General features: G+C 43.5%; 1 protein-coding gene across 1 annotated transcript in view; it reads right to left on the bottom strand.

Moving 5' to 3' along the window:
* PCOLCE2 (procollagen C-endopeptidase enhancer 2) overlaps window positions 1-27,998 on the bottom strand; it is a 321,396-nt gene that overhangs the window by 61,452 nt on the left and 231,946 nt on the right. Inside the window, exon 6 of the mRNA XM_085633604.1 lies at window positions 23,644-23,798. Coding sequence (XP_085489730.1) covers window positions 23,644-23,798 — 155 coding nt within the window. The remainder of the gene's footprint in view (window positions 1-23,643; window positions 23,799-27,998) is intronic.

Raw genomic sequence — 27,998 nt, 5'->3', positions numbered from 1 at the left:
CGTGGGTGAGTAGTTTGAACTGACACTGTTTGTTGATGGGGAGCCAGTGTAGTGCTTTGAGGTGGGGGTGATGTGGGTTTGCATTGGGAGGTCAAGGATGAGGCTTTTAGAAGTTGTGCAGAGATCCCCAGATAGGGGTCCTTGCCATAGTCCAGGCGGCTGGTAATGAGTGCCTGGGTGACGGTTCGTCTGGTGTTGGTGGGGAGCCATTTGAATATTTTCTTCAACATGCGTAGGATGAGGAAACATGATGATGAGACAGCGTTTATCTGCTTCTTCAGTGTGAGCTTGCTGTCGAGTATGATGCATAGGTTCCTTGCGTGTTATGTGGGGCCAAGTTGGGTTGGCCACCAGAAGTCGGTCCAAGGGGAGGTATTGCTCCTGAAGATGAGTACCTCAGTTTTGTCTGTGTTGAGTTTGAGGCAGTTGTTCTGCATCCAGCTGGAGATGTTGGTCACGCACATGTGAAAATATGATTTGGTATTGGTGGGGTCTGAGGACAGGGATAGGATGAGCTGAGTGTCATCCGCGTAGGATACAATGTTCATATCATGGGCTCTGACAAGGGTGGCCAGCGGGATCAGGTATGTGTTGAAAAGGGTGGGGCTGAGAGATGACCCTTGTGGGACACTGCAGATGATTTCGTTTGGGCAAAAGAAGAAAGGTGGGAGGTGGATGCTCTGGGTTCTAACGGTGGGAAAGGACGCAATCCATTTAAGGGCTTTCCCTTGGATTCCCATCTGGTGGAGACACTGTAGGAGAGTGCAGTGGGACATGGTGTTGAAGGCTATGGAGAGTTTGAGGAGGTCAGGGCTGCGGTCTCTCCCTTTTCTAGGTGTCATCTCAGATAGAAATTCAGATTCAGATAGAGAAAATAATGGTACAATTAGCGCGAAGGCATGACATCACTTGAAAATAGAGGAAGCTGTGGTGGCTCATTAATGTGGGCTTTGAGCCTCCTGCCTTCTCCTTTTACTGCCTTGTATTTGTTTTTTTGCTACTGATAGAACAAGTAAAAACACCACAGATAGTCTTCCTAAGGCTGTCTGTCATGAAGTCCTTAATTTCAAGCAGGTTTTATGAGCTGTGGGCATGTGTTAACCAGCTGCCATTTGCTAGGTTGACTATCTCAGCACTGAAGCCTGTGAAATCATCAGCGTGACAAAACCTTGCCTTCTATGGTGATGGGCCTCCCACAGATGACGTGCTGCAGCTTCACCTAAATTAGCTCCGGGAGATTTGGGGTTAAACCCGGCAGAGCCCAGGACTAAACGTCAATCAGGGAAGCTACATGGTTCAGCAAGTCTCATTGCTGACCACAGCATGTGGTGAGCCAAACAAGCATTTGCAATGCAATAGGTCTCGCATTTACGAGCGTTTAAGCTATTGGAATTGTAAATGACAATGCCTTTTATTTATCATTTAACACATAAATAATAGGCCTTGTCATTTACAATGCCAATAGCTCAAACTCTTGTAAATGCAAGACCTATTTCATTTAAAAGAAGCGGCCTCCATTGTCCCGGGCTGCTTGGAAAGTGAACGCGTGCATGGCACGCTGAATGTTGCAGGAAAGTATGTCTTGCCTGCAGTAGGAGAAACACATTAAAGGAAATAGCGCTTACAGACTAAATAAGACATACCGTGTTACAACATAAGTAAAAGGACAAATCCTCAGGGGAGGTTACAAACGAAGACAAGGCGGTACTAAGGAGGGACAAACAAGCCTATTAACAAATCGCAAGCCAGCATTTACAAAGGACAATGACACAAGCCAATTGAAAACATGGGTGGTGAGTGGGCTGAGCTTCAAGTCCTTACTCGAATACAGCATGCCTCGCAGAGCAGCACATGCGCTGCCCAGGCTCAACCTAAAAAGGACAGGCTGTGAATAGAAGAAAAAGACTGCGCCAGGCCACTGATAACATGAAGCTGGAACTGACTAAAATCCAGTTCTCGAGGGTATCAGTTACTTCTAGTTTCGGATGGGCACAGCATGTTCTTTCATTTAAATAGGTACAAAAACTAAATGATGCCTTTAAGTCATAAAATCTAAGTTGTACTTTTCAAAGTTGGCACCCATGATTCCCAACTTTTGCAGTACTTTTTCTATTTGTACAGGAACACTGCTTCCTGTAGACTTTTCTGAGCTATGGTGCCAATTAAAACGTGAATCTAGTGAAATCTTCTTTGTGGTGACTGTCACTGTCGTGCTTTGATAGCTCTTCCTTCAAGATGCCAGAATCCCATGTATTTTAAGAAAATTAGAGATGTGCTTTTATACAAGGATTGCAGGTGCCAATGTGTTATAAGATACTTAACAATGTTAAAGCTAGTAACAAGTTTTCAGTATCTTAGAAACGGTTCATTGCGGTGAAAGCAGTGCTTCATTTGAGCCGGTGGCTGCAGGTGGGGTCACCGGCACTCATTATTGGGTGCCTGCACTTATTTTTCTCCATCAGTCATTTCTGGAGCACAAGAAAGGGAAAAACAATCAAAGTGGAGAGACGGAGGAAGAGAAAGATAAGGAAATCATCATACAGAGAGAAAACAGGAACCTGCAAGGGTGAGATAAAGGGGAACCAGTATCCAGTAGTGGATTAAAGAAGCATGAAGTGGATTCAAGACTACAAAGACTTGGCATTTGGTGCGCCAATGTTTAATTGCACCAGCCGCAGAGCTTTGGGCCTGGCATTACAAATCAAGCACTGGGGGAAAGCACTGCAGCTCTGGGCACAGCCAGCATACACAGGTAGTGTTTGAGGGCCTTGTACACTGCAGGAAAGCACCAGGTTTAGCCTTTTATTTTTTGGGGGCAAAAGTCAATGAGTTAATTAGCTCTAACCTTCTTGGGTATGATCAGGGGTATAATGAAGCCACAAGCAGCACTTTCACGACCAAAGGCCTTAACATGATGAAGCTAGCTTATGGGGCTGGCGGCAATCTGGTTTTACTACTTAGCTGGCTTTGACTGCTGCCAATGAAGCTGTACATCGGAAGCAGGATGCAAAGTAAGATTTTATTGTCCAGTAAATTGTTTGACCTCATTTTTATGACATCACATAGTATGGTACGAGTTGTGTGGTGTACTACCTCAGACGAACTGTCATCATTGCTTTCAAATATGATTAAAAAAAATGTAATCACTAACTTGCATGATAACGACGTCACTGAAAAATCTCACAAACTTTGGACCGATGATAATATCACAATAAAAGTAATTGACACCACCTCCCTTCACAAGCTACCTCATTAAGGTTAAAGGATATGTAGTAGTATCCAATTCCCAAAAAATGCATCCGTGCTGGCGAAAAATCTAATAGGAAAACATGATTTTGTCTCGCCCTCTTTAACTCTTGAATTCTTGTCAATGATTTTGGGGGATTATGACTTTTTAAACAATTTTTGGGGGCTCCTGCTGAAAAATGCATTATTCACCCCATTTTTAGGTCTCGCCTAGGCAGCGCGCTTGCACTGTCTATCCGAGACATCAAGTAATCAGTTAAAGAGGTGAAACTCCGCCTTTTGCAGGGGAATTTCTCCTGCCGCTTGCCATTCATAAACACTGGCATTGTTTTTCTTACAGGGCTTATAATAGGCTGTAGATCCGATGCGTCACTTCCTTTCATTCCGGAAGCAGCATCCGCTTTCGTGCTTCTGTTTTACTTTTGGGACTACTTTTAAAAATTGTAGCTTTCTACCCGAGCGTTCTGTTCATGCTCGCTGCAGTGTGCGCCTCCAAGATTTCAATGCTTATCACCCCCCTTGTTTAAATTGTAGCTTTCGAGCCACGTGTTCTTTTCTGCCTGTTGCCTGTTCTTTTATTTCGAGGAGTTTTCATGAGTGCAAGCGAACACTGGCAGCGTGCAGATAGGCAGCACCTGGCACACTTAATGGTAATGTTGTCTCTACACAGAGTAAGGCGAAGGGTGGCCCCCATGTTCTGCCAGAGCTCCAGCCGAAAGACCGTTTGCATACAATATAAATGCAAATTCGTCATTCCGCATTTTCTAGTCATGTGTCGCATTTTTCCCTGGCATCCCAACCAAAACAAATTATGCAATTAATAGGCTGCTTCATGGATGCCATTTTTGTGAGCTGGACGTGATTTTTTTGAGCTGGGGCGTCGTCTTCATTGAGCCATCGCAACGACTGCACTCTCTGTTAATCTGCGCATAATTTCTTGAAGGCAGAAGACGCCTGCTTAAAAACAGCAGCGGGAGAGCACAAAAAAACAGTGGTGAGGTTCAAAGTGAGGCTAGAAGGAATTAATAATGTTTTTGTGTGTCATTACCAAACAGTGATGTCAGTTACCATTGTGATCAGAATGTATAAGTGCAAATACATCAGGGCATAGAGCAGGTGTTGCATTAATGTTTAATGTACGCTGTAACTCTCCAATTGGAGTTGAATGCTCGTGAGCAGAGACCTCGACAGTGCAGTCTCCTCAACTTTCTGAGTGTCCATGATGTATCCCGAACTCATTGTATCACAAATGTGTTCCAAGCTCCTCGCACTATGGACCGTTTGTTGGGTACGGCTGGGAACTCACGAGAACACAGCTCCGGCAGTGATTCTTGTGCTGACGCTCACTTATAATAAAATTATGGGTACGTTGACGAGTGTCCACTTCAGCAAATGTGTGTCGCTCCTGCATGGTGCAAGAGCTGTGCAGGAGCGATGCAAACGGGCTCGTAAATACGCCCCCAGTTCTATATGCATAGCAGATACGGTGATTCATAAACTGCTACATTATATGAGCTGCAGCCAGGCATTCAACTCAGAAGACGTGACTTTTCAAACATCAATATTTTGTAGTCTCTGACATGTCAATCACACACCTGGCGCCGCTAAAGTTACCGTGAGGAGCCCAAGATCACCGCTGCAGCGAGAGCGACGCTGCCGAGGGTCAAGAAAAGGCTCCTGTCCTGAAGTTTAGCTAATGTTTAATTGAAATTTATACTGAGGAACACGGATTACAGTGATGCAACATGGTCTTCTCTTGCGCCTCAATGCGGTAAATGTTCGCAAGTCTGCAATGTGCAGACAATTCACTGCGGGGCAAATACCGACCTGCTCTTGACAACTATGTTTGCATCCTGGTGGTTGCTTTTTTTTATTTCTTTTTATGTGTAGCACCTTCCCCGTGCCCCAGTTCCCCGTGCCCCAGTTCCCCATCCCACCCGCCTGACGGGCGTTTCACCATCTCTGACCCTAGTGCTGTTTGATTATGCACCGCAGTGAAGACTGAAAAGCGCTGCACAAAGTCCTCACGTTGCGTCAGCATAGAATACATACATAAACAAGCATTTACAATGCAATAGGTCTCGCATTTAGGTGAGTTTGAGCTATTGGCATTTAAAAGGCAATGCCTTTTATTTATGTTTTAAAAACAAAACATAAATAAAAGGCATTGCCATTTACAAGGCCGATAGCTCAAACTCACTTTCACCAGCTTCCACTGGAGGAAGGTCAGGTATAATTCAAATGGAATTCAACACTGTATAAAAAAATATTAAAAGAATGTATGAACTTTATGGAGTGAAAAGACAACTGCAAAACCAAAGGAAATGATGGACGGAGTGTTGAACATTGCAAGCACTCACCCCCAGTCAACTGATCTGGGTTTAATCCACCACCGTTCTTTAGCCCACTCTGCCACCCCAGTTCAGACATGGCCATATGCAAATCAGTCTGACCCTGTGCCTCATGGGAACAGTCCAGCCCGAACTGCCAAGCCATGTCTTCCCTGGACCGGAAACAAGCTTCCTAGGACCGGTTTCTCGCATTTCAGCCGTCTTCAGCCAGGCTTGCTTGAATCCAGTGGCAAAGTGAGCAAGGGACTCACGTCTGAGCATACCCTGCCAACTTATGGCGAACAAAGCAAAAACCAAAGGAAATGATGGACGGCGTGTTGAACATGGATTCAAGCAAGCCTGGCTGAAGACGGCTGAAATGCCAGAAACCGGTTCTAGGAAGCTTGTTTCCAACACACACAGATTTCTCATGTACAGATTGCTGAAGCCTCTTCTCTTGTCTCCATGCTGACAACCAGATTTTAGGACCACCTAGAAAGTAGAACATTTACGCAATTGTGGGAGTGCTTAGAATTCAGCACAACATACGTGATCTTGCCCTATGAGTACAATATACACCGGCCTGTCATTGTGTCAACCACCGCAAATAATAGCAATTCTCAGGTTGGGAATGCAACCCCAATGCAAAATATGGGACTGTGTAAATGGCCTTCCCTTTTTTATTAGTGTGGCAGTGTGTGGTATTATTTCTGACATTTCCCATGTTTTTCCTGATCAGATATGATGGGTCTTCACCCTGTCTTGGTCTGCCTCCTACAGTCTCTCCATCTACTGCCCCCACTCACACAAGCGATTCTACAGGTTAGTGACCATGTTCTGACAAATGGAAGCAATCAGAATAGTGGAGGCCCAGAGAGACCTTTTATGTTCCCAACATTGAGAAAAGGAATGCTTGACATCTTACCATTTGCAGATGTCTGTAACTAATACTGTTCTTGGCATCATTTCTTCTGAAAAATGAAATTGCTAGTGACTGCAGCTCATGTGCTTGCCAACAATGACGAATGTATTCTCTACATCCCTGGATCTCGCGCCATTACATAAAAAATAAATGTATTTACAGTACTGACAGTCACTTCTTCAGCCTGTCCAGTTTCATTCTCACTGAGTTAAATCAGAAAATATATTTTTCAGGTAAACACATAAACCAAGTAGAAGAAACACACTGCTGTTTGACTTCTTTTTCACAGCTGATTCGGGCTTTGCGATTCTCGTGCAACTCGCGCCAACTCAAGCTAAAACCCTCCTGTGAAATCAGGAAAATACCTTTATCGAGTCAATTCCTTTGAAGCAGCCCTCTTTCGGAAGTGCTGTCTTCAATAAGATCACAAGCTAGATCTAAACAGTTGGGCAATATTTTTGGGCGGTTGCCAGAGTATGTTAAAGCTATGAGAAGCCCCTGCATCTGGAAGCCAGGTACAGACTGGCTCTAATCAAAACCAATTTGACCAGGGAATGTCTAAATAGTCTTAAAAGTGCCTTTGATAAAATGTTGACGTACAAGTACACCTAACACAATCTTTCAGTAACAGTTGCTAAAGCCATATTATTTCCTTTACCAAATTGGACATGTATGTATTTGTACTAATATTGCCTAAACCTAGCAGATGGAGTGCGTTGTTGAGAAGGATGGGATATGATACAAATGTGTGTTCATCGAATGCGGATTTTACTTTCAATTACACCATTACATTTCACATATTTCTAGTCAAGTACCCTGGTCGGGATTCGATCCCTGGTCTCCAAGTGAATAGCTTAACCATTAGACTGTTTTATCAGGCAGAGGTACAAGCCGTCCTGTTAAAGCCTAGCACTTACACCATATTGTGCCATTGTTTAGGTGCGTGTGGAACCTATGCCTATAATGTTCATGGATTACCCAATGTCTTTTTTGTTTCCTAAACTCCTTGATAATCCTCAGTGATTGCGTCACCTCACTGCTACCCTAGCAACTGCCCCACTATTTCCGGTAAAGCTGATGAGAACTCATAAATATCAATGTAAATAGGTCATATGTAGAAAAACATCCTCTCCTACACCTTTGGGTCTGCAACGCATACTCGGGGGGCTGGGACAATTAAAATATTTAGCAGTGTCATAAAGTATGTACACATAAAAAGGCAGAACGTAAAAGTGAACAATTTTAAATGATCAATAAATATGAAGGAATTAGAAATCGTACACTAATCAATAAGTTGGTATCCTTAGTTTGTTTCATGGGAGAAGCACAAGTACAGCAAACAGAATCTAGCAGGGGCTGCTGGCATATGGCAACAAAAAGAGGGCAAGCATAAAGAACAAAAAGACACAATGTTGTACTAGAGTCTAGGACATTACTACGTCTTTTAGAAATGAAACCCATTACATTAAACTTCTGATTTAAGTAACTGTTTAGTTCCTGATTTGAATAAAATAGTCCACATTTTTGTATTGTTATGGTCTGTACTTATTTCTGTACTTTTGTGATTGGTTCTGAGGTTCAAATCATAGAGATTGCTTAGGCAAGGGCCACCGGCTTCCGCAACTGATTCAGTGGTGGTCCACAAAAGTCAAAAAGTAATAATGAGCTAGACAACAAGACTATGTAAGCTGCTAGACCCACACTGTTACTTAATTTTTAAAGTATCTTAGAAGGGTAATGCAGCTGACTGCTGGATACATCTTGAGGAAAAGATGCTGGTGCTCTCCACCTCCAGCGTTTTTTGATTAGCTAGGCAGCGACTCTGCTTCATTTCCACATTCTAATGTGCAGAAGTTCTTGTCTGTGAGGTGGTTTGCCGTACAATACTCTTGCTTCTTGTTTTGTTTGGTATTTATACAGACAGCTATGTCCATATGTTGGTCAAAGAAATCACCACTTCAGTCTGAGATCAAACTCTACAGTATCCTGAATGTGGTCTGTAAAGCTGTCATTAAAAAAGCATAAAACAACTATTTTTGGATATAATTAAATTGTGCTACAAAGTTGGTGTTCTGTACAACAACCCATGAAAAAGGGATCAAACATGACTAAGGGCAGTTTTAATATCTTGTAGACAGGACTTCTGTGATCAAAGACTAATGGGCAGATTAATGAATAAGTGTGCAAATTAAATTAGCAGGTTGCAGATTTGTACGATACACAGTTGCATAATAACCTGAAATTATGGATTGTCTCATGAACCCCTTTGACAGTGAAGACGTTTTTTATTAAATATTTTCTATTAACATGACGTTAACATATAGGCACGGTAATGCTAGTTGTAGAGAGAAATTATATTTAATCATGTTTAGATGGACTATAGCTAATGTAGGCCTGGACAGAATCGTTGTATGATGGAACAACACAGGGAAATGCTCTGCATGCCTTTACCATGCATTTTTTACCCCACATTTTTTTCAAAGATCGCATATTCTTTTACAATGTATGCCTTCACAACCATTGTTTATAAATATATTTTGGCACATAATTAATAGGTTTTGGAATGGCACTATTATAATTTTAGCTTCACAGGTAAATTGGAATGTTTTTAGGATAATTATAAGGCATTTAAGCCATTATTATCATGATTAATATAGTTATATATTTATTATGAAAATTATCCTATATTGATTGTATTTTATGTTGACCCCTTTACATTCAAGTTTGAAAGATATCGTGGCAATGTTGCAACATTTACGTGTAGTATTCTGTGGGACATTTCAAATGAATATGTTTTCTATGTCCATTGTGAAGTCACTTGCACTAGCACTTTAAATAGCGGGTTTTATGTCTAAGCTATGTCATGTGATCAAGAGCGGGATCGCCTGAAACGCGTCATGGCAGACTGAAGAGGTGGCAATAAAATAAACAGCACGGAATTTGGGTCTACGCTCATTTTTTTCCTAGTGGAGCATTTGGAGTGCTAAACGAGTTTGTGCATATATATATATATATATATATATATATATATATATATATATATATATATACCTGAAGAAACCAAGTTTTCTGAATTATCATTTAGATGGCAGAATATACAGGTACGGACCACAGCGTAATCAATTAGCAGTGAAGTTTTATTGCAGAGAAATCGTCTCAGCACCCATGATACAAAGCCAAGTGTCCAGCCTGGCGCATTTCAACCGCGTTGCCGCTGTCTTGTTCACACGACGCGCTGGACCAATGAAATAAAGTTTATAGTGATGTTCACCAACATAGCCACTCCCTTGAATAATAACAATGGTAAAAAGACGTTATATTAACCTGGGTGTTCCCCAATTAAAAGAAGATAATTTCAAAATCGTATGCTCAACATTGACATGTAAAAATCTATTATAGCTAAAAACACACATCAGTTAAAAAATAAATGCTGTAACTAATTATAGAGACTTGTGTTTCAAACGCCTGCAAACAAATGTAGTTGCCATTATTAATCTTTAAAATAGTAAACCAAGACTTTCATAGGAATAGTCAATTCCAATAGTCAATGAGCATCACAAGGGATCCCAAGTAATAAAACACCAATTGTTGTTGGTACTTATAACACCTAAAGTGCAAGTGCAAAAAAAGTGCAAAAGTCGCTAAATGTGCAAAAAATACAAAAAATTAAGGCCGCGGATAAAGCGTATATACCCTAATCAACTGAGAATAACATTAAAGTGCTAGTGCACAATGGATTTATAAACAGTGCAAATTCAGCAATGTAAACAGGTTCAATATTACACAACTAGGATGTAAAGAATGCCTTACTGAAGTTCGAATGAGTCACCTACAGGTCAGAAATCTGGATACTCAACAATGTAAATTGAGGAGAGTTTGTTTACATTTGAAGTTAAAACCATTCAAGTTAGCACAGCAAAAATCTCATAAAAGTCTAATACTCAATGTATAGGGGGAGCCACATAAAATCACAGTGATCTTAAAACATTGTTAAAAATTCATAAATAGTTCATAAACAATTCCTAAAAAATATATATATATGATTGCAAAATTCTTAAAAAATTCAATATTTCTTGTAAAAATATCCTAAAACATTGTTTACAAAGAATTATGCAGCTCTTCCCCTGTATACCTGTATATATATATATATAAACAATGTATTTGTGGGGGGAGAACCTCATTCACCCCCGAACTTTCCCGAAATGCATGGTAAAGGCATTCATTGTAAAATCATATGTGTTCTAAAAACGTGTGGTAAAAATGCATGGTAAAGGTACAATGTGGTAAAAACCTTCTTGTAAAGACTGTTTCCCGACAGAATATAGGTTTGTAAAATGCTAGAATGTGTTGGTCTTTTAGATCAGAATAGAGATCATTACAGAGTTTACAGAGTATGCTCCCAGAGAGAGGACTGACTTTCCTTCATCCTTTCCATTGAGGCGACCCCATGCTGGTTTGTCCTCTGATTTTTAAGACTTTGACTTAATTTGATCTTCATATTATTTGATGCCTTTGTATTTTCATTATTAATTGATAACAATCTGAGTTTTGCATTCTGTAAACCATTAACCTTTAGTAAACTTCCATAGTTTGAAAGTAAAATACTGTCTGTCTTTCTTGTGGAGCCTAGTGCGCTTCACATTTATTGAATGTACTGATTTGTTGACCATTGTCAGCCGTGGAGCATCAAAATCCTTAGAGGATTAACATCACTATCCAGAGAAGCACTTTATAGTCCTTGAATTTGCAAAAAGAAAAGCACTAACAAATCTAAGGCACTTCCCCAACAGCCACATTTGATCACTTCCATTGGAGGAGGCAGCACCTTCAAACATACTTGTTTCAAAATGCATATGTAAGTTAATTTTTTAAACAAGTATTGGCAAACCCAATAGCTCTGGTCTTGACAAGCTGGTGTGGTGGTAATTTACTACCTTTAATTGCAAGCATATGCCATTAAAAATAAAAAATAAAACATGCTGTCATCTAAACGTGGCAGCGACCTACTTTCAATAAATATTTTACATTAAAATATAACCATTGCATTTAATTTTAATAAAACCGTACAGTACAACATTATACTTCCTCGTAGACAGATGTACATAGAACAGGTATATAAACCTTTTTCCAATTTTATTGCACATTACAGAAAAATATGGTTGTAATTGGTTCAACAAAATGTCCTTGTGGGTTTGGATTATTGTAACCTCAAGACATGGTTTAACTCAAAAGGATGACTAAAAGTATTTAAAATGTTAAAGAATGGAAAGTAAAAAGCATTGCCAAAGCAAAGTATTGGCCCATTACCCAAGGCATTGATGCGCGTTAGTTTTTAGGCCGATGTGCACATGAAATGGGCATATATTTGACAGAGCAAGTGATGCAATGTATGGCTGAAGCGGACTAACCCGTTGGCCCGTGCTGTATTCTGAAGGGGGCTGGAGCAATATGTGAATGACTACTGAACAGACTAGTGAATGAAGAGGTCTGACTGAAAACCCCTTACATGTATTTTTCATTTATGATTTTGTGTTATTGCACGAGGCTGATGAGACAAAGCCGTTGCGAAGCCAGACTTAAAAACAACCCTGTTAGGAGGAAGCAGACATTCTGACCACAGCACTCAGCGAATAAAGTGATGAGGCTTTTATACTTTCAGAATCACATCTAAAAACGTTTGACTGACAGTCATCAATTAAAGAAAAGAAGATAGAATCTTATCTGGTAGAGCATTGTAGCCTTCACCGAGCAAGTTTTTTTTTTTAATCTATCTCCAACATGCAAAAGGTCCAGGGTCCTTCTCCCTGCCCCACTTACTTACAGAATCTTTATTGAACTGTACTCTGCATCACTACGCTATAAATACTGATAGAGATATGCACACATTGTGTATGCATGACATTTGTATTGCCCTCCGTATGGCTCGACAACGACAGGCTCTTTGCACTTTTTATGCAAGCTTACATGGGGAATCACTGTATAAATGCAAATGCAATGGGCCCTATTCACAAAGGACTGCTGGTATTAGTATGAAATCTCCTACTAAAGGTTTTGTCCTACGTTTGGAGTAAATTCTCAACTTTTATGAGATTCACAACAAATTTTCTGAGAACTCTTGGAAATCTATGTAGCACTCTAGTTTGCCAAATTTTCTCACACCAAATTTCTACTAGGCGGAAATTTTGCATGATTTAATGATGTGCAAATATGCGTGCAATTTTTGATCTCTACACAGGAAAAAATTGTTTGACCTCTGAAGAAACCACTTATTTCATGGGGACGTTCACTCCCCTTTACCATTTGTCTGACCCTGAAATACCCATATTTTTGCCTCTAAGCATAGCTTTATAAATAAGAGAAAAGAACCTCATGGGCAGATTTCTGGATTCCTAAGTGCAATTTATTATAGCAAAGTTGCACCAATATAGACTCTGTGATTTAGGATAATGAATTTACTCCCACCAATTTCTTATTTCAATATTCAACATCATTAGTGTATGGGAGAAATTGTTTAAGGACTGATTCAGAGTTTGGTAGGCAACGTTTTAAAAGTGCCATTGGATATAGTGTACCTATAACAAGGTAGACAGGATATCCGTCACATTTGTACTGGAGTAACCTGTCTGCCAAAATCTAAATCAGTCCCATAATGTCCTTACTATTCGCTTACACATTCTATGATTAAGAAAGGAAATATGTTTGTGTGCATACCTACAAACAAAATCAATCTAAATGCATCTGCATGCTGGCAAAGGACTAGCTTTTAAGTACTCTGTGTTTCCAACACTCAGGACAACTATTCGTTTGGTGCCAGTGTATAGCACGATGTTTCCCATTCTAGACCCCCGTGATATGTAAGTTTGATTTTGGATTTGTTTCATATTATCACATTGATTGTGCTCCATTTAATGTACTTCATCCCCAATGAGGGATAGTGAGAAGCATATGCATTATTTGCTCATGAATTTGCATAGTTTTTAATACCTCATCCACCGGAGCCCTCCTCACACCACCTCACTTGTCGTTTGTCTCTATGATCCTCCTCCCCACTCTTTACATCACATACTGATTCCTCCTCTTAATTACACAACCCACTCCCCTAGTCCAGTCTTTATGAGTAATAGATGAGAACAAGAAAATATGTATCCTAAATCTTTAGCACATGAAATCACAACTCAATTCTCACATTCTTTCTTCTCCTCATTCCCCCACCTTCGCACTCTAGAGATGATGAGATTGGAGGAAGAATGATAAGTTCCATAAGTATTAAGTATACGTATGAATATAAATACTGGTGCATTTTAGATAACAATAGTTTCTTTTCCTCACTCACCAATTGAATATTGAAGATGATGAGTAAAAATTCAAGATAGTGTCGCTTTCTAAAAGATTCAATACGGAATCAAGGCATCAAGCATGGTTGCTACATTTTCAATGTTGTAGTCTCAAATATGGTATCACTGGGGCAAGTCACCTAACCTCTTACTTTTACATTCGAAAACACCTGTGAGCTCTGTCTTTTGAATGTACCTTTATATGTTTTGTGTGTGTACAAGGGAGACCCTGTCATCTAAACAGATTGGGGCAGATTTACAAGAAAGTGACGCATCTGTAGAGATGCGACACTTTCCCTGCACCACCCTGAGAAACCCTTGCGCCACCATGGTGATGGATTCAACCCAGATCTGTGACTCTGGGTGGGTGTCTGAAGAGTTTCAGCACTTCGTCCATCATCTCCTTGTGTTTGCTTTGTTTGCCCTAAGTTGGCAGGGTATTCCCGGACGTGGGTCCCTTGCTCACTTAGCTACTGGATTCAAGCTAGCCTGGCTGATGAAGGGTGTTACCCAGAAACCGATCCCAGGATGCTTGTTTCCGGTTCAGGGAAGACCTGGCTTGACAGTTCGGGCTGGACTGTTCCCATGAGGCACAGGGTCAAGACTGATTTGCATATGGCTGGGTCTGAACTGAGGTGGTGAAGTGAGCTAAAGAATGAAGATGGATTCAACCCAGATCTGTGACTGGGGGTGAGTGTCTGCAGAGTTTCAGCACTCCGGCCATCATCTCTTTGTGTTTGCTTTGTTTGCCCTAAGTTGGCAGGGTATGCCCAGATGTGGGCCCCTTGCTCACTTTGCCACTGGATTCAAGCTAACCTGGCTGATGAAGGGTGTTACCCAGAAACCAGTCCCAGGATGCTTTTTTCCGGTTCAGGGAAGACCTGGCTTGGCAGTTTGGACTGGACTGTTCCCATGAGGCACAGGGTCAAGACTGATTTGCATATGGCTGGGTCTGAACTGAGTGGGCGAAGTGAGCTAAAGAATGATGATGGATTCAACCCAGATCTGTGACTGGGGGTGAGTGTCTGAAGACTTTCAGCACTCTGTCCATCAACTCTTTGTGTTTGCTGTATTTACAATATGGCGCACCATGGCGCAAGGACTGACAGATGCGTCAGAAATTCTGACGCATCTCTTGGTGCTCCAAGCAGACGTAAGGTTTTGACGCAGTGACGTCCGAAGCGGCGCAGGGAAACCTTGTAGATTTCACTGCGTCACTTCTACGAGGCCTTTTTGCGTGGGAACGCCCACCCTGCATACATTATACCTGATGCAGGTATAATGTGACGCAGGGCTTTACAATGTGACACATCTCCCTAGAGGCATCATGTTGTAAATAGGCCGCATTTTAACGCCATTGCTGCATCACAAAAAGTGACGCAACGGTGGCGCAAAAATGACGGAAGGGGCTTGTAAATATGCCCCGTACTCCTTCCCTGTAGGGAGATCCCTTCCTTTATATTCTGATTAAAAATGGACAAGATCATCCTTGTACTCAATAAACATTGCCTGAGGAAGACTTACTCTAAACTTTCTTGCCTGAAAGTCAATGACTTAATACTGTGAATGGTACTGAAAGTGCTACACTCGATTTTCAGATACTGAGTTGGAGGTGGGCAGATTCCTTGGAAATCTACTTGCCTCAAGTTTGCCTCGTATGATACCTGGGAATGATATTTGGCTTTACTGTGCCTCTTGAACCTCAGACAGCCAAACTATTAAAATACTACCCTTACTGAGCTTCTCATTTAGCGTCCATGAGTCAATGTCCTTAGTCCCGCTGGAGAGTAAATGCCAACGGAACCTACTTGGGACTGTACTAATTTCCTTTCTAGCTCACCCCACCTCAAATGATCTCATTATTTCATTTAAGAAATGGAGTATGCAGTTTTTACTGACTAATTGGAGCTGCACAAATGTGACTCAAGGATTTTTTAAACATGCAATGTTAAATCCCCTAGCTCTTCTTATCTAAGTACTTGCAAGCTTATCAGTGTAAATTGTGACTTGGCCCATACATTGCAGAAGTACTTTTGAAAATTTCAGGTGTTTGTGACATTATCTGTTGAAATGGACTGAGTTTTTAGAGCAAATTTTGCATTGAAAAGACATACTAGGGTTATTTAGGGTGAGGTGCACACCCTTCCATACTGCCTGCATTGAGGAGCAATTTGCCCACGCTTGCCAGGAATGGGATTGCATGTCTCATTTAAAGATTTCCCTCATGTGGGTGGGGAATGTTTTGTTAAAAAGGCATCCGCAGGTTTAGCGAACATCCCCACGTCTAGATGACTGATACAAGAATATGAGAAATGTGGATTATTATATGATGTGGTTGTGCGACCTCACAGTGTAATAACATCACAATTCTGTATCCAGTACAGTCAGGTTTGTTTGTAAAACCTTAGCTCAGTCCTGAGTAGCTGAGGCGCAGAGCAGTCAGGCTTTATCAAAGGAACAAGTTTAAATAATACCAAAACACAAAATAGAAAGAAAACACATCACCATCTAAATCTGACACTAATTTATAAAAATACGTTTTATTTTTATACTTCAATAAACTCCTGAATGTCAAAAACCTACCAGAGGGATCCAGAGATATTAACTTTTGAAGAAACAGTAAATCACTGCTTTATCATGCAGAGCAATAAATCATTATAATTAACTGCAATAGCAGTTTTTGGCTCAGCCACGACAAGCAAGTTGAACACAGCTAGCTAGGCATTCTTGCGGTGTGAACTCCGATAGGGAGCCCGTCATAGGTACCAACAAGGTCCAGGTGGGCAGTTACCTGTCGCTTTTAGCAGTCTCTAGTTCAGTTCTAAATCCTTAGGCAGGACCACTATTGAATTCAATGGAGTGGTCCTGATGCAAGGGATACAAGGTTCTTAAGGATGCTGTGGATGCTGAGTGGTGAGTTGGCCTTTCCTGTGGCCACCCCTTGGTCCTTGGACTTTGGGGGGATCTATAGCTTCAGTGATTGATCTCTGACGTGGTCCAGGCAAGGTCCAGCTCAGGTCCACTTTCTTTAGGTCAACTGGTTTCCGATTGCAGCAGTTGCAGTGGTTTCCTTTAGTTGGCAATAGTTTTTTTGCAGAGTGACCAAGCTACATTCTGACAGCCTTCATGGGTTCAGGGAACTTTTGGGCACCTTATGAGGGTCAAGACTCAATCTCCCAGGCTGCAACTTGGTATCCAGTAGTGGTCAGGCTTCTAGCACTGGGCTCTCAAAGGTGCAGGCTTCTCAGCTTATATGGCCCTGTGGCAGTAATAGGAAGTAAGCCACCTGAATCTTCTGCCAATCAATCAATCAAACAGGATTTGTAAAGCACAGCTAATCACAGGTGAGGGTCTCTAGGTGCTGTGAACCCTGCAGTGGAGGAGGTTCAGTTTAACAGTCAGGTTCTTTCCTGAATTCCAGCAGAGAGGATGAGGTTTGGAGGTAAAGGCGGAGGACGTTTCTAGACTTGGCAGTGAGATGGGAGAAGGAGGAACCTCCATTGTTGTTTTGGTGGATGCGGGATTGTGAGTGAGGGGGGGGGAGGTGAAGCGCAGATGTCTGGTGGGTTGGAGAAGGTTCATGCGGTGGTTGATGTATGATGGTCCTTGGTTGTACAGAGCTTTGTAGGTGTGGTTCAGCATCTTGAATTGACATCTCTTCTCAATGGGTAGCCTCTGTAACTTACAGATATGAGGGTAATGTGGGTTCATCTGGGAAGATCGAGGATGAATCTGGCAGCTGAATTCTGTATGGTCTGCAGTCTTTTTAGGAGGTGTGCAGTGCTTCCTAAGTAGAGTGTGTTGCCGTAGTCCAGCGGCTGGTGACTAGTGCTTGAGTGATGGTTCTTCTAGTTTCAATGGGGAGTGATTTGAAGATCTTATGGAGCATGCGAAGGGTGAGGAAGCTGGCGGAGAAGACTGTTGATCTGGTTTTTCATGGTGAGCAGGATGATGCCAAGGTTGCGGGCATGGTCTGGCGGAGTTGGTGAGGGTTCAAGTTCGTAAGGCCACCAGGAGTCGTTCCACGATGAGGCGTTCCCGAAGATCAGCACTTCAGTTCTGTCTGTTTTGAGTTTTAGGCAGTTGTTTTTCATGCAGTCAGTGACACTTGTCACGCATCTGTGGGAGTTGGCCATAATGGTGGAGGGGGTCCTCATATATAGAGAGGATGAGCTGCGTGTAGTCAGTGTAGGACATGATGTTTAGTTCGTGGGTACTAACGATGTTGACCAAGGGGGAAATGTAGGCGTTGAACAGTGTAGGGCTAAGGGACGAGTCTTGAGGGACACCGCAGATGATGTTCTTAGGTTCTGAGGTGAAAGGAGGTAGGCAGACTCTCTGTGTTCTTCCTGTGAGAAGGAGGCAATCCATTTGAGGACATTTCCTTGGATTCCAATGTGGTGGAGTCTCTTGATGAAGTTGTGGTGGGATATGGTGTCGAAGGCTGCTTAGAGGTCGAGGAGGGTCAGTGCTGCTGTTTCTTCATGGTCCAGGAGCGTTTGGATGTCGTCAGTTGCAGTGATCAGGGCGGTTTTGGTGCTGTGGTTGGTTTGAAATCTGGATTGGCAGGTGTCCAGAAGACTGTTCTCCAGGTGTTCAGTGAGTTGGCGGATAACGGCCTTTTCAAGAACTTTGGCTGGAAAGGGGAGCAGAGAGATGGGACGGTAGTTCTTGGGGACGCTGGGGTTGGCGGATGGTTTCTTGAGAAAGGGTTTTACTTCTGCGTGTTTCCATTCTTAGGGGAAGATGGCCGTGGTGATGGATGTGTTAAAGATGGAGGTGAACTCATTGATGATTATCTTGCTCCAGAGGTTAAAGATGTGGTGGGGCCAGGGGTCCGAGGATGCTCCAGAGTGGATGAGTTGATGATGGTGGTGGTGCCTTGAGTGGTAACCTGGTCCAAGGTGATGAGCAGTTGGGTGGGGTTTCAACTTGTGGTAGCGAGGCAGTTGAGGGTGTCGGCAGTGGTGGGTTGGAGTTTGTTTTTGTAGATGGTGGCGATCTTGTCATGCAAGACGTTTGCTAGGGTGTGGCAGGGTTCCTGGGAGGGGGTGATGACGTTTTTGGTTGCTGAGGGGTTGGAGAACTCTCTGACAATATCGAAGAGTTCTTTGCTGTGATTGGAGCTGGCTTCAATGCGGTCGGTGAGGGCGCTCCTTTTCGTCTTTTTCAGGGGTTGGTGGTATTGATTGAGGGATGTCTTGAAAGTGGCTCAGTCCATGGGCTCCTTGGTGGTGCGCTTTCTACTTCTAAGATGCATGCATGTGCGTTTAGTGGTTCTCAGTACAGTGGTGTACCAGCTGGCTTGTTTGAGGGTTCCTTGAGTTTGTCAGGGTGGGAGGTAGTGAGGGCATAGGTTCACTGGGTCTTAGATTCCTTGTTCCAGCTGCAGTGATGGGTGCTGGGTGGCTTGGTGGTGAAGCCAGGGATCCCGTGATGGTGAAGTGAGCTTTGGTGTGGTCTGTCCAGGTGTGCTCGGTGACATGGCTGTACTTGACTCTTTTGCTGGCTGTGAAATTGGGATAAAGTGTGTCCTGCGATGTGTGTGGGGTTAGTGACAATCTGGGTGAGGCTGATGTTGTTCCCGCTTTCCATGAGGTTTGCGGTGTTGGTGTCACTGAGGTAATCGAGGTGAAAGTTGAGCGCTCCGAGAAAGTTGTAGTGTTTGGAGTCAATCATGAGCAGGGCGATGAATTTGGGAATGGCACCGCAGAAGCTAGGGCGAGGTCCTGGAGGTCTGTAGGCGAGGGTGCCTCTGATGGTGGTTTTGCAATTGGTTTGGTGTTGGAAGTTGAGGTGTTCAATGAACAGGGTGGCGTCGTCCACGATGGTGGTGCAGAGGATGGTTTCTTTATGGATGATGGCGACACCATTTCCGTGTTTGTTGATGTGGTCTTGGTGTGCAATCTTTTAGCCTTCCAGTGCTGCTGAGGCGATGTCCGGAGGGATGCAGGGTTCAGCCAGGTCTCAGTGAAGAAGTTACCGTTGGGGGTGATCGGAGGTGATAGTATCCCAGATCGCTGTAGCGTGCTTTCAGAGTGATTGTGCGTTGAGCAGGAAGCATAGGAGTAGGTTAGGCGCGGGCACTGTTGAGGACCCTGTGCGTGCATGTGATTCAGTGCTGCAGGAGAAGAGGCAGTGCCAGCAGTCAAACAATCCTACCGTGGAATTTGGAGAGGTGCAGCAGCAGTTGTTGTGGAGGACTGGATCCATAGCTCGATGGTGGTGCATACTCGGTTGGTAGGAGAGCCAGGGTTCCTGGTGCTGGGCACGGTCCAGGCGTAGACTGCCTTGCTTTTGGCACACCGGCGGCACACCACTGCGTGGCCATGCTGGGGCCTCCATTAACTAGGTTGGTAGGAGCGAGGGGTGCTGAGGTGGATGGTTTGGAGGCGGGAGTTAAATATGGGAAGAAGACAGCGGGAGAGCGGCATACGGCGCAACAGCAGCCAAACAGATACAATGTAACAGAGTATACAAAGATGCAACGGTCCTAACAGAGCTTTATGGAATTAGGCAAAACAATGATGAGTAAAGCAACAGTGCAAGTAAACTGCTAACAGAGGAGTGTACTATGGTTAAAGTCATAGACAGTTTACGTAAGTTGTTAAACAGTGGGGTAGTTATGCAGATTTTAGCTTACAGTTACATAAATAGCTGAGCAGTGAAGGACAAGCAAAAACACTGGTGGTCAGGGAGGTACAAACAGCTGTTTTCGTGGCAGCGGGGGAGCTGGTCCGAGGAGCCTGCTCTGTCTGTCTGTCTGGTAATCGTGGGTAACGTTTTCACAAGTGGGTAACCGCAGGCACAGTCCACTCTATGCCAGTCCACAAATGCAGTCTAATCTTTGGTACAACTTCTCATTAGTGGGCCCAGGGAGCAGAAGGACAGTCCTTCTTTGGTCTTTCTTCCAAGACAGTCATTATCTAAGGTCTGAATGCCAGGGGTGCAACTTTTATACCTGGAACAAGCCTAGGGGTGGTGGAGGCTAACTAGCCAATGGGCTGCCTGATTCCCTCCCACCTGGGGACACCTTTCTGTGAAGTCTGGCACGTAGCTATCCCCGAGTGCAACATTCTGGCCACAACAAGCATGGTGAGACCCTGCCTCGGTGTGAAGAGCTCCCTATTCCAACTCGGAGTTGTGGCTACCTGGGGGCTTCACTCCAATTGAAAAAACAGTTTGGCAACAGCTTTCAACTCTTTGCTCGAAATGTTGGCCAGTCTGCTTAAACAAAAGACCAGCCCCTTTCTAGTGTGACTAACATTTACCCTTCAAAGGCAGCTTCCTCTTTAAAGTTACCTTTTGGGCTCACATCCACTCTGGCCATCCTGCCAGGAGGGGAGAAGACCTCTCCCCCACCAGGCAGGTAATTTGTTCCTAGTCATTCTCACCTCTCTTCTGGAGGACAGCAACTGTTTGCAACAGAAAATGCTACTGGAAAATCTTGTGCAACAAACTGTAAATTTTCTAACTGTGACATTTGTAAGAGTGTTACATTAAAATCGACTTGAGCAACAAGTCAGGTTTAATGAAACACTTCTTTTGATACCTTGAAGCAGTCGAATTTTTAGTAGTTGAATTTGGCACTGCTGAGTTGTCAGTCTGTAAATCCATACTCGCCAATGGGGTTACTAGCCTTAGTACAGTAAACATGACATTGTGGAGTTTTACTGTCAAGATATGTAAAATGCATGTCATTCTTTTTACTATAATGCACCTGCCTTTAAGGCTCGTTAGAGCTACCTTAAGGATGACGTACAAATATTAATAAAAAAGAAGGTGTGGGCTTTATCAAAGGTTGAAATTGAAAAGTCGTGTTCTACCTGACTGCAATGGCGAACTTGGAGTAATGCTGTGCTTTGTCACACTCAGAGTGGCACAATAAATGCTTCAGTCCACAAGGGACACTGAAATTAAAGGGCCTGGGTATACCTGGTTGCATGTATCGGGGACTTATAAGTAAGTTAACTTATGGCGATTGGGGGTAAGCCACTTAAACGTATACTTTTAAGGGTCAAAACACTAGCATTGGGGACTGGTTGGCAGGTCCCAGTGCTCTTCCAGAGTTGAACAACCAGCAGCCTCGATCAAGATGTTTGTGGCTGATCATGCAAAACCAGGCATTTCCTTACAAGGATGATATTTTTTTTCTAGACAGTAAGGTACAAATTGTTTTGCCCTTAACATTAACATGCCTAGTTTGAATGATTCTGTCTTAAATTGGCAATCAGTGCAGTATGTGCTGGGCATGAGTCTCCCTAAAACTGATCTGATGTCTGGTGGACTGCTGAATTCTGTGCTCTTTGCAAAAGCTGGATCTGGGTATCTGTAGGCTGAGGTTAAGGATATTGCAGGAATCCAGGTGGAATTTTCTGCTGTCTCCCTCGGTAACAGAAGTTTTGTTTTTTTGCAAGAGAAGAAAGAGATAGGCTTTAACTTGCTCAGATGATTGAAGCAACTACCAGCCGCAGAGTCAATCTGCTCATTCAAGGACATATAGGCAAAGAGGACACTTAAGTTATTCACCTTAATTGAAAATGGAAGCGTGTGTCCGAGAAGTTCCGTGATTGGCTGTAGAGATAGACTGGCATGCCCCCAGTCCTAAACAGAGTAAGCTAAAGCTTTGAAACGTTGAGGAGTAAAAAGATTCAATTTATCCAAAATTCTGCTTGTTTCAGGAGATTTTGTAGCTCAACCAGAGGGGCAGTATTTTGCGATCATTTAATGTGTCATTGTCGTGTGATTTAATTCTGACTGTGAATTTCCAAGCGATGTGGATTAATAGGGCCAAATATCTATAAAAGAAGATGGAGACAGTAGTGACAGTGGTGAACCATGTAGCACCTTACATAAAGGAGTAGCCTCCAGTGAACCCTTTAGCATCCCATGAAGAGTGAAATCCTCATGCAAGAAAACAGGTCATTGACATCAACTGCAAGTATGGTGGCAGGATCTGACTGAGCATGCGTAGCAAGAGAACTTGATTCACTGAGTCAAGTGCAGCGGCTAGACTCAACATGACTAGGACACAACCTCCTGCTTCTTCTGTGTAAAGTGTTGCATCATCTCAGACGCCAAGAAGTGTGCTTTCTGTCATATATCTGGGTCTGAACCTGACTGAATGAGAGCGAGGCAGTTGGTAACATAAAGTTGTTTTTATACTTGACACATAACAATTTGTTCAAGCACTTTGGCTAGGCCTGACAAGTTAGTGATTGGTCTATTCAATCTAATACAGAAAGGGACAGGAGATTTTATTTTTAATTGCTCTGGGAGGATCCTCGTTAGGTTTATTGTTGATCTAAAGAGGCAGGATTGTGTTTCAGAATTTCTTAAATCGAAGTAGTTTTAATGTGGAGCTTATATTACACCCAGTGCTTAATTTGTGTAGTACCAGGGCTCCTGCCAGCGCTGCCAATGGTAGTACCAACACATTTACTAATCATCACACTCCTACAAGTGTGACAATTCAGCCTATTCTAGGCCCCCAAACCTATAAGAATAGCTTGAGCAGAAGTTAACAGTCATTTTTAGCAGCGCCACCATGTTCCAGACTGGTACAAGCCCGAGGTGTAGACAATTAAGTGCCGGTGCTCAGCACCAGAAACCACCGGCTCAAATTAAGCATTGATTACACCAAACTAAACAAGTATATTTTGAAACACCATGAATATAGATAAATTATTGAAAGATGTGAAGGTGATCTCTGCTCTTATAACTAGTCAATTACTTAAAATTCCGCAATGCCATGTTGCACAGATTGTGAGGGTCCACCAATAAGGTGGAATAATGAAAGAGTAAAACTTACTTGTAGTTGCAGGTGGAGTAGTTGTAACAGGTGGAGCTTGAGTTGTGGGTAGCTTTTTAGGTCTGAATTTATAGTGACCGATAAATCCGTCAGCTGTTAAACTTAAGTCAGACAAGAACTGAACGAGGAGTTCATTCCGCTCAGAAACAATGGGCCTGGAGGAGAAGAAAAGTGAGGGTAGTGTTAAGAAGAAAATCCCATACTCTGCATTGCTATATCACTATTTTACCACTCCAACAAATAAACCTAAGTAAATATAAACATATCTCAGATTTTGTTGAATTCGAGACTTATTTATTTTAAAGAAGTGTATGAGATTTGTGCGTAAGACAAGTGCGTAAGACAACACAAAACGAAAGCACACTATTACCACATAATTACCCATACAATTACAGAAACTCTGTGGATTATTCTATATTATTGTCGTATTTATTTACAAATATATTCAGTGGAAACAAGACCCAAAAAAGTATCTGAGCGGTTTCTGTAAGAACAGTTACTACTGAATAGAGGCAGTTTAAAAATGAACAGTTATATAGGTCATATTACATAGCAAAGAACTTACACAGGTACATCAGTAAAACAAGTGTCTCACACATGAATATATTTCCACCGAACCTTATAGTGCTGACATGTAATGATAAGACAAAAAAAAAAAGAAGGCAAACGAGTGGCTACTTCTACTTCCAATATCTCCATTATATTCATACTAGAGGCGGCCAAGCCAACAAATTAATAGGGTCACGGTGAGCCGAGCCAAGGGTTTGGCTTGGCTCTTAGAGCCTTTGCACGAGCCGAGCCCTGTTTGCAATGCCAAATAACAAACATAAGGTAAACTCCGATTAAGTCAAATAACAGTTAAGAAAAAGTGTATGTCTTTCACATGTGGAATCTTTGACGTTAATAAGCCCATTAAAGCATTAGACTGAGAAGTAAAGTGTTAGTTTTAAACAAGAACATAGAGTCATTACTGCCCCCGCCTTCACTCTGACCATTAGTGAACTACAAGGCAAGACAGTTGTCATGTGAACCCTGTATGGGTCCCAGGAGGTTGTAGATAGGGCAACATTGTAGTCAAACACAATAGGTTTTTATACAGCGGTTATTTGAAGGTGCTTTCCTTTGCTATAGTGAAGTAAAAGGAGGATCAGTAAACTAAAATCTTTGCCCAAGATCACACAATTTTGTTAAGAGGGTAGCCGTGATTAATGCAGGCTTTCTGGTTCCACTTGTACAAATCAGCCATTAAATGGGTATCTTTATGTGTCGCGTTTGTACCTCAAACGTCAATGCTTTCTTTTTACATCTTTGTACATAAGGGTAGAAGAGTGAGGTAGAAGCCACATGAAAGCTGCTTGTCCAACAGAACCTCTAGCTGAGTCAGAGCTAGGCTTTAGGCTCGAGCCTGGCTTGAACTTTCAGCGGCTCGCTCACCTCTAGTTCATACCAAGAATGAAGAGAGCTAGGCTTCAGGCTCGAGCCTGGCTCTAACTTTCAGCAGCTCGTTCACTGCTAGCTCATACCAAGAATGGGGAGAGCTAGGCTTCAGGCTCGAGCCTGGCTGGAACTTTCAGCGGCTCGCTCACCACTAGTTCATACCAAGAATGAGGAGAGCTAGGCTTCAGGCTCGAGCCTGCCTCTAACTTTCAGCAGCTCGTTCACCGCTAGCTCATACCAAGAATGAGGAGAGCTAGGCTTCAGGCTCGAGCCTGGCTTGAACTTTCAGCGGCTCGTTCACCTCTAGCTCATACCAAGAATGAGGAGAGCTAGGCTTCAGGCTCGAGCCTGGCTCTAACTTTCAGCAGCTCGTTCACCGCTAGCTCATACCAAGAATGAGGAGAGCTAGGCTTCAGGCTCGAGCCTGGCTTGAACTTTCAGCGCCTCGCTCACCTCTAGTTCATACCAAGAATGAGGAGAGCTAGGCTTCAGGCTCGAGCCTGGCTCTAACTTTCAGCAGCTCGTTCACTGCTAGCTCATACCAAGAATGGGGAGAGCTAGGCTTCAGGCTCGAGCCTGGCTCTAACTTTCAGCAGCTCGTTCACCGCTAGCTCATACCAAGAATGAGGAGAGCTAGGCTTCAGGCTCGAGCCTGCCTCTAACTTTCAGCAGCTCGTTCACCGCTAGCTCATACCAAGAATGAGGAGAGCTAGGCTTCAGGCTCGAGCCTGGCTTGAACTTTCAGCGGCTCGCTCACCTCTAGCTCATACCAAGAATGAGGAGAGCTAAGCTTCAGGCTCGAGCCTGGCTCTAACTTTCAGCAGCTCGTTCACCGCTAGCTCATACCAAGAATGAGGAGAGCTAGGCTTCAGGCTCGAGCCTGGCTTGAACTTTCAGCGCCTCGCTCACCTCTAGTTCATACCAAGAATGAGGAGAGCTAGGCTTCAGGCTCGAGCCTGGCTCTAACTTTCAGCAGCTCGTTCACTGCTAGCTCATACCAAGAATGGGGAGAGCTAGGCTTCAGGCTCGAGCCTGGCTCTAACTTTCAGCAGCTCGTTCACCGCTAGCTCATACCAAGAATGAGGAGAGCTAGGCTTCAGGCTCGAGCCTGCCTCTAACTTTCAGCAGCTCGTTCACCGCTAGCTCATACCAAGAATGAGGAGAGCTAGGCTTCAGGCTCGAGCCTGGCTTGAACTTTCAGCGGCTCGCTCACCTCTAGCTCATACCAAGAATGAGGAGAGCTAAGCTTCAGGCTCGAGCCTGGCTCTAACTTTCAGCAGCTCGTTCACCGCTAGCTCATACCAAGAATGAGGAGAGCTAAGCTTCAGGCTCGAGCCTGGCTCTAACTTTCAGCAGCTCGTTCACCGCTAGCTCATACCAAGAATGAGGAGAGCTAGGCTTCAGGCTCGAGCCTGGCTTGAACTTTCAGCGGCTCGCTCACTTCTAGTTCATACCAAGAATGAGGAGAGCTAGGCTTCTGGCTCGAGCCTGGCTCTAACTTTCAGCAGCTCGTTCACTGCTAGCTCATACCAAGAATGAGGAGAGCTAGGCTTCAGGCTCGAGCCTGGCTTGAACTTTCAGCAGCTCGTTCACCGCTAGCCCATACCAAGAATGAGGAGAGCTAGGCTTCAGGCTCGAGCCTGGCTTGAACTTTCAGCAGCTCGTTCACCGCTAGCTCATACCAAGAATGAGGTAGCGATGGTAACAGTGTTGGCAGTCCAGTTGTTGTTCTGAAAGACCAGGGCAAACTCATGGCAGCTTCCATGTGAATAGCAAAGAGAGTGTTACTGGAGAACCAGGATGTACTATTCACCCTGTCTGAGGATATGGAATATGACTTTGTTTGTACTGGAGCACACTGAGTCCACCGCTCTGATGGCAAATGAACAATGTTGACCCTGTCTCCCGATTGTAGAGCTGAGGCACAAAGGCCTTTAATAGCCTACGTACTGCTATATCGTGAAGAATATAGACTATACAGTGGCGGTGCAAGGGAGGGCAGGGGTAAGTCCGGACGGCACGGATTTTGGGGGCAGCAGCTCCCCTTCTTACCTGTGGCCGTCGTGGGATGGCAAATGCAGGAATTGCCAGCATCCACCCCCCCCTCTCTTACCTGCAGTCGTTGCAGGGTGGCAAACGCTGGGGCTTTCACGGGTGGCAAAGGGTCTAGCTCTGCCACTGAGGCTATAATGCTATTACAGCCCTTATAGCTGATGCTAATAGATTATTTCATCTACTGAGGGTACAACACTGTAAATTAAACAGGAAGAAGCACAAACCCTGGAATATTGGCTCACAGGGCCTACACCAGCCATCCTTGCCCTTCTGCCACTTCCTTGTCTTCAGTGGCAGCGATGAAATTCCAATGCTCTAAACGATGGAGCATGGTATCAATTTGCCAGTTGCAGGTCCTTCTTCGAAAGGAATATAGAAGGTGGAGCAACCACCTTGAAACAACATCCTCATTTAGTAGATAAAGTCCATGTTGGGAGAGATGTGGCAGAGCGGCTAGAGCGGCTGACTGCGGAGCTCTCGGTTCGGTGCTGGTGGCAGCTCAGCTAAGCATCATGTGACTCTGGGCAACAGCTCACTTAATCTCCCCGAAAGCCCCCAGTGCCTTGAAACCCGCAAGGGGGTAATATGTCCGCACTTTACAAATACGAATGTATTATTATTATTATGTTCCTAACCTCTTATCCCTTTCACTAAATTGAGATGTGGGAGAGGATGACTGCTTCACAGTGGCTGAGAGAATGGACAGGTGGACTGGGAAAAAACTGAACTGGTAATCTCAGCGCCTCCGGTGGTAAATGCAAACAGCGAATGGAAAAGTCCACCTTGGTGAGAATTTAGTTCAGGGGAACTCTCCTCACAAATGTCGAGAAAAGAAGAGGTTCTGCTCCTAAACAATGCTAACC

The sequence above is a fragment of the Triturus cristatus genome, chromosome 11 (assembly GCF_964204655.1).
Source record: "Triturus cristatus chromosome 11, aTriCri1.1, whole genome shotgun sequence".
In the NCBI taxonomy this organism is placed as follows: Eukaryota; Metazoa; Chordata; class Amphibia; order Caudata; family Salamandridae; genus Triturus; species Triturus cristatus.
Note: the sequence above shows the minus strand (reverse complement) of the source record. Positions and strands in the feature narration are given on the sequence as shown.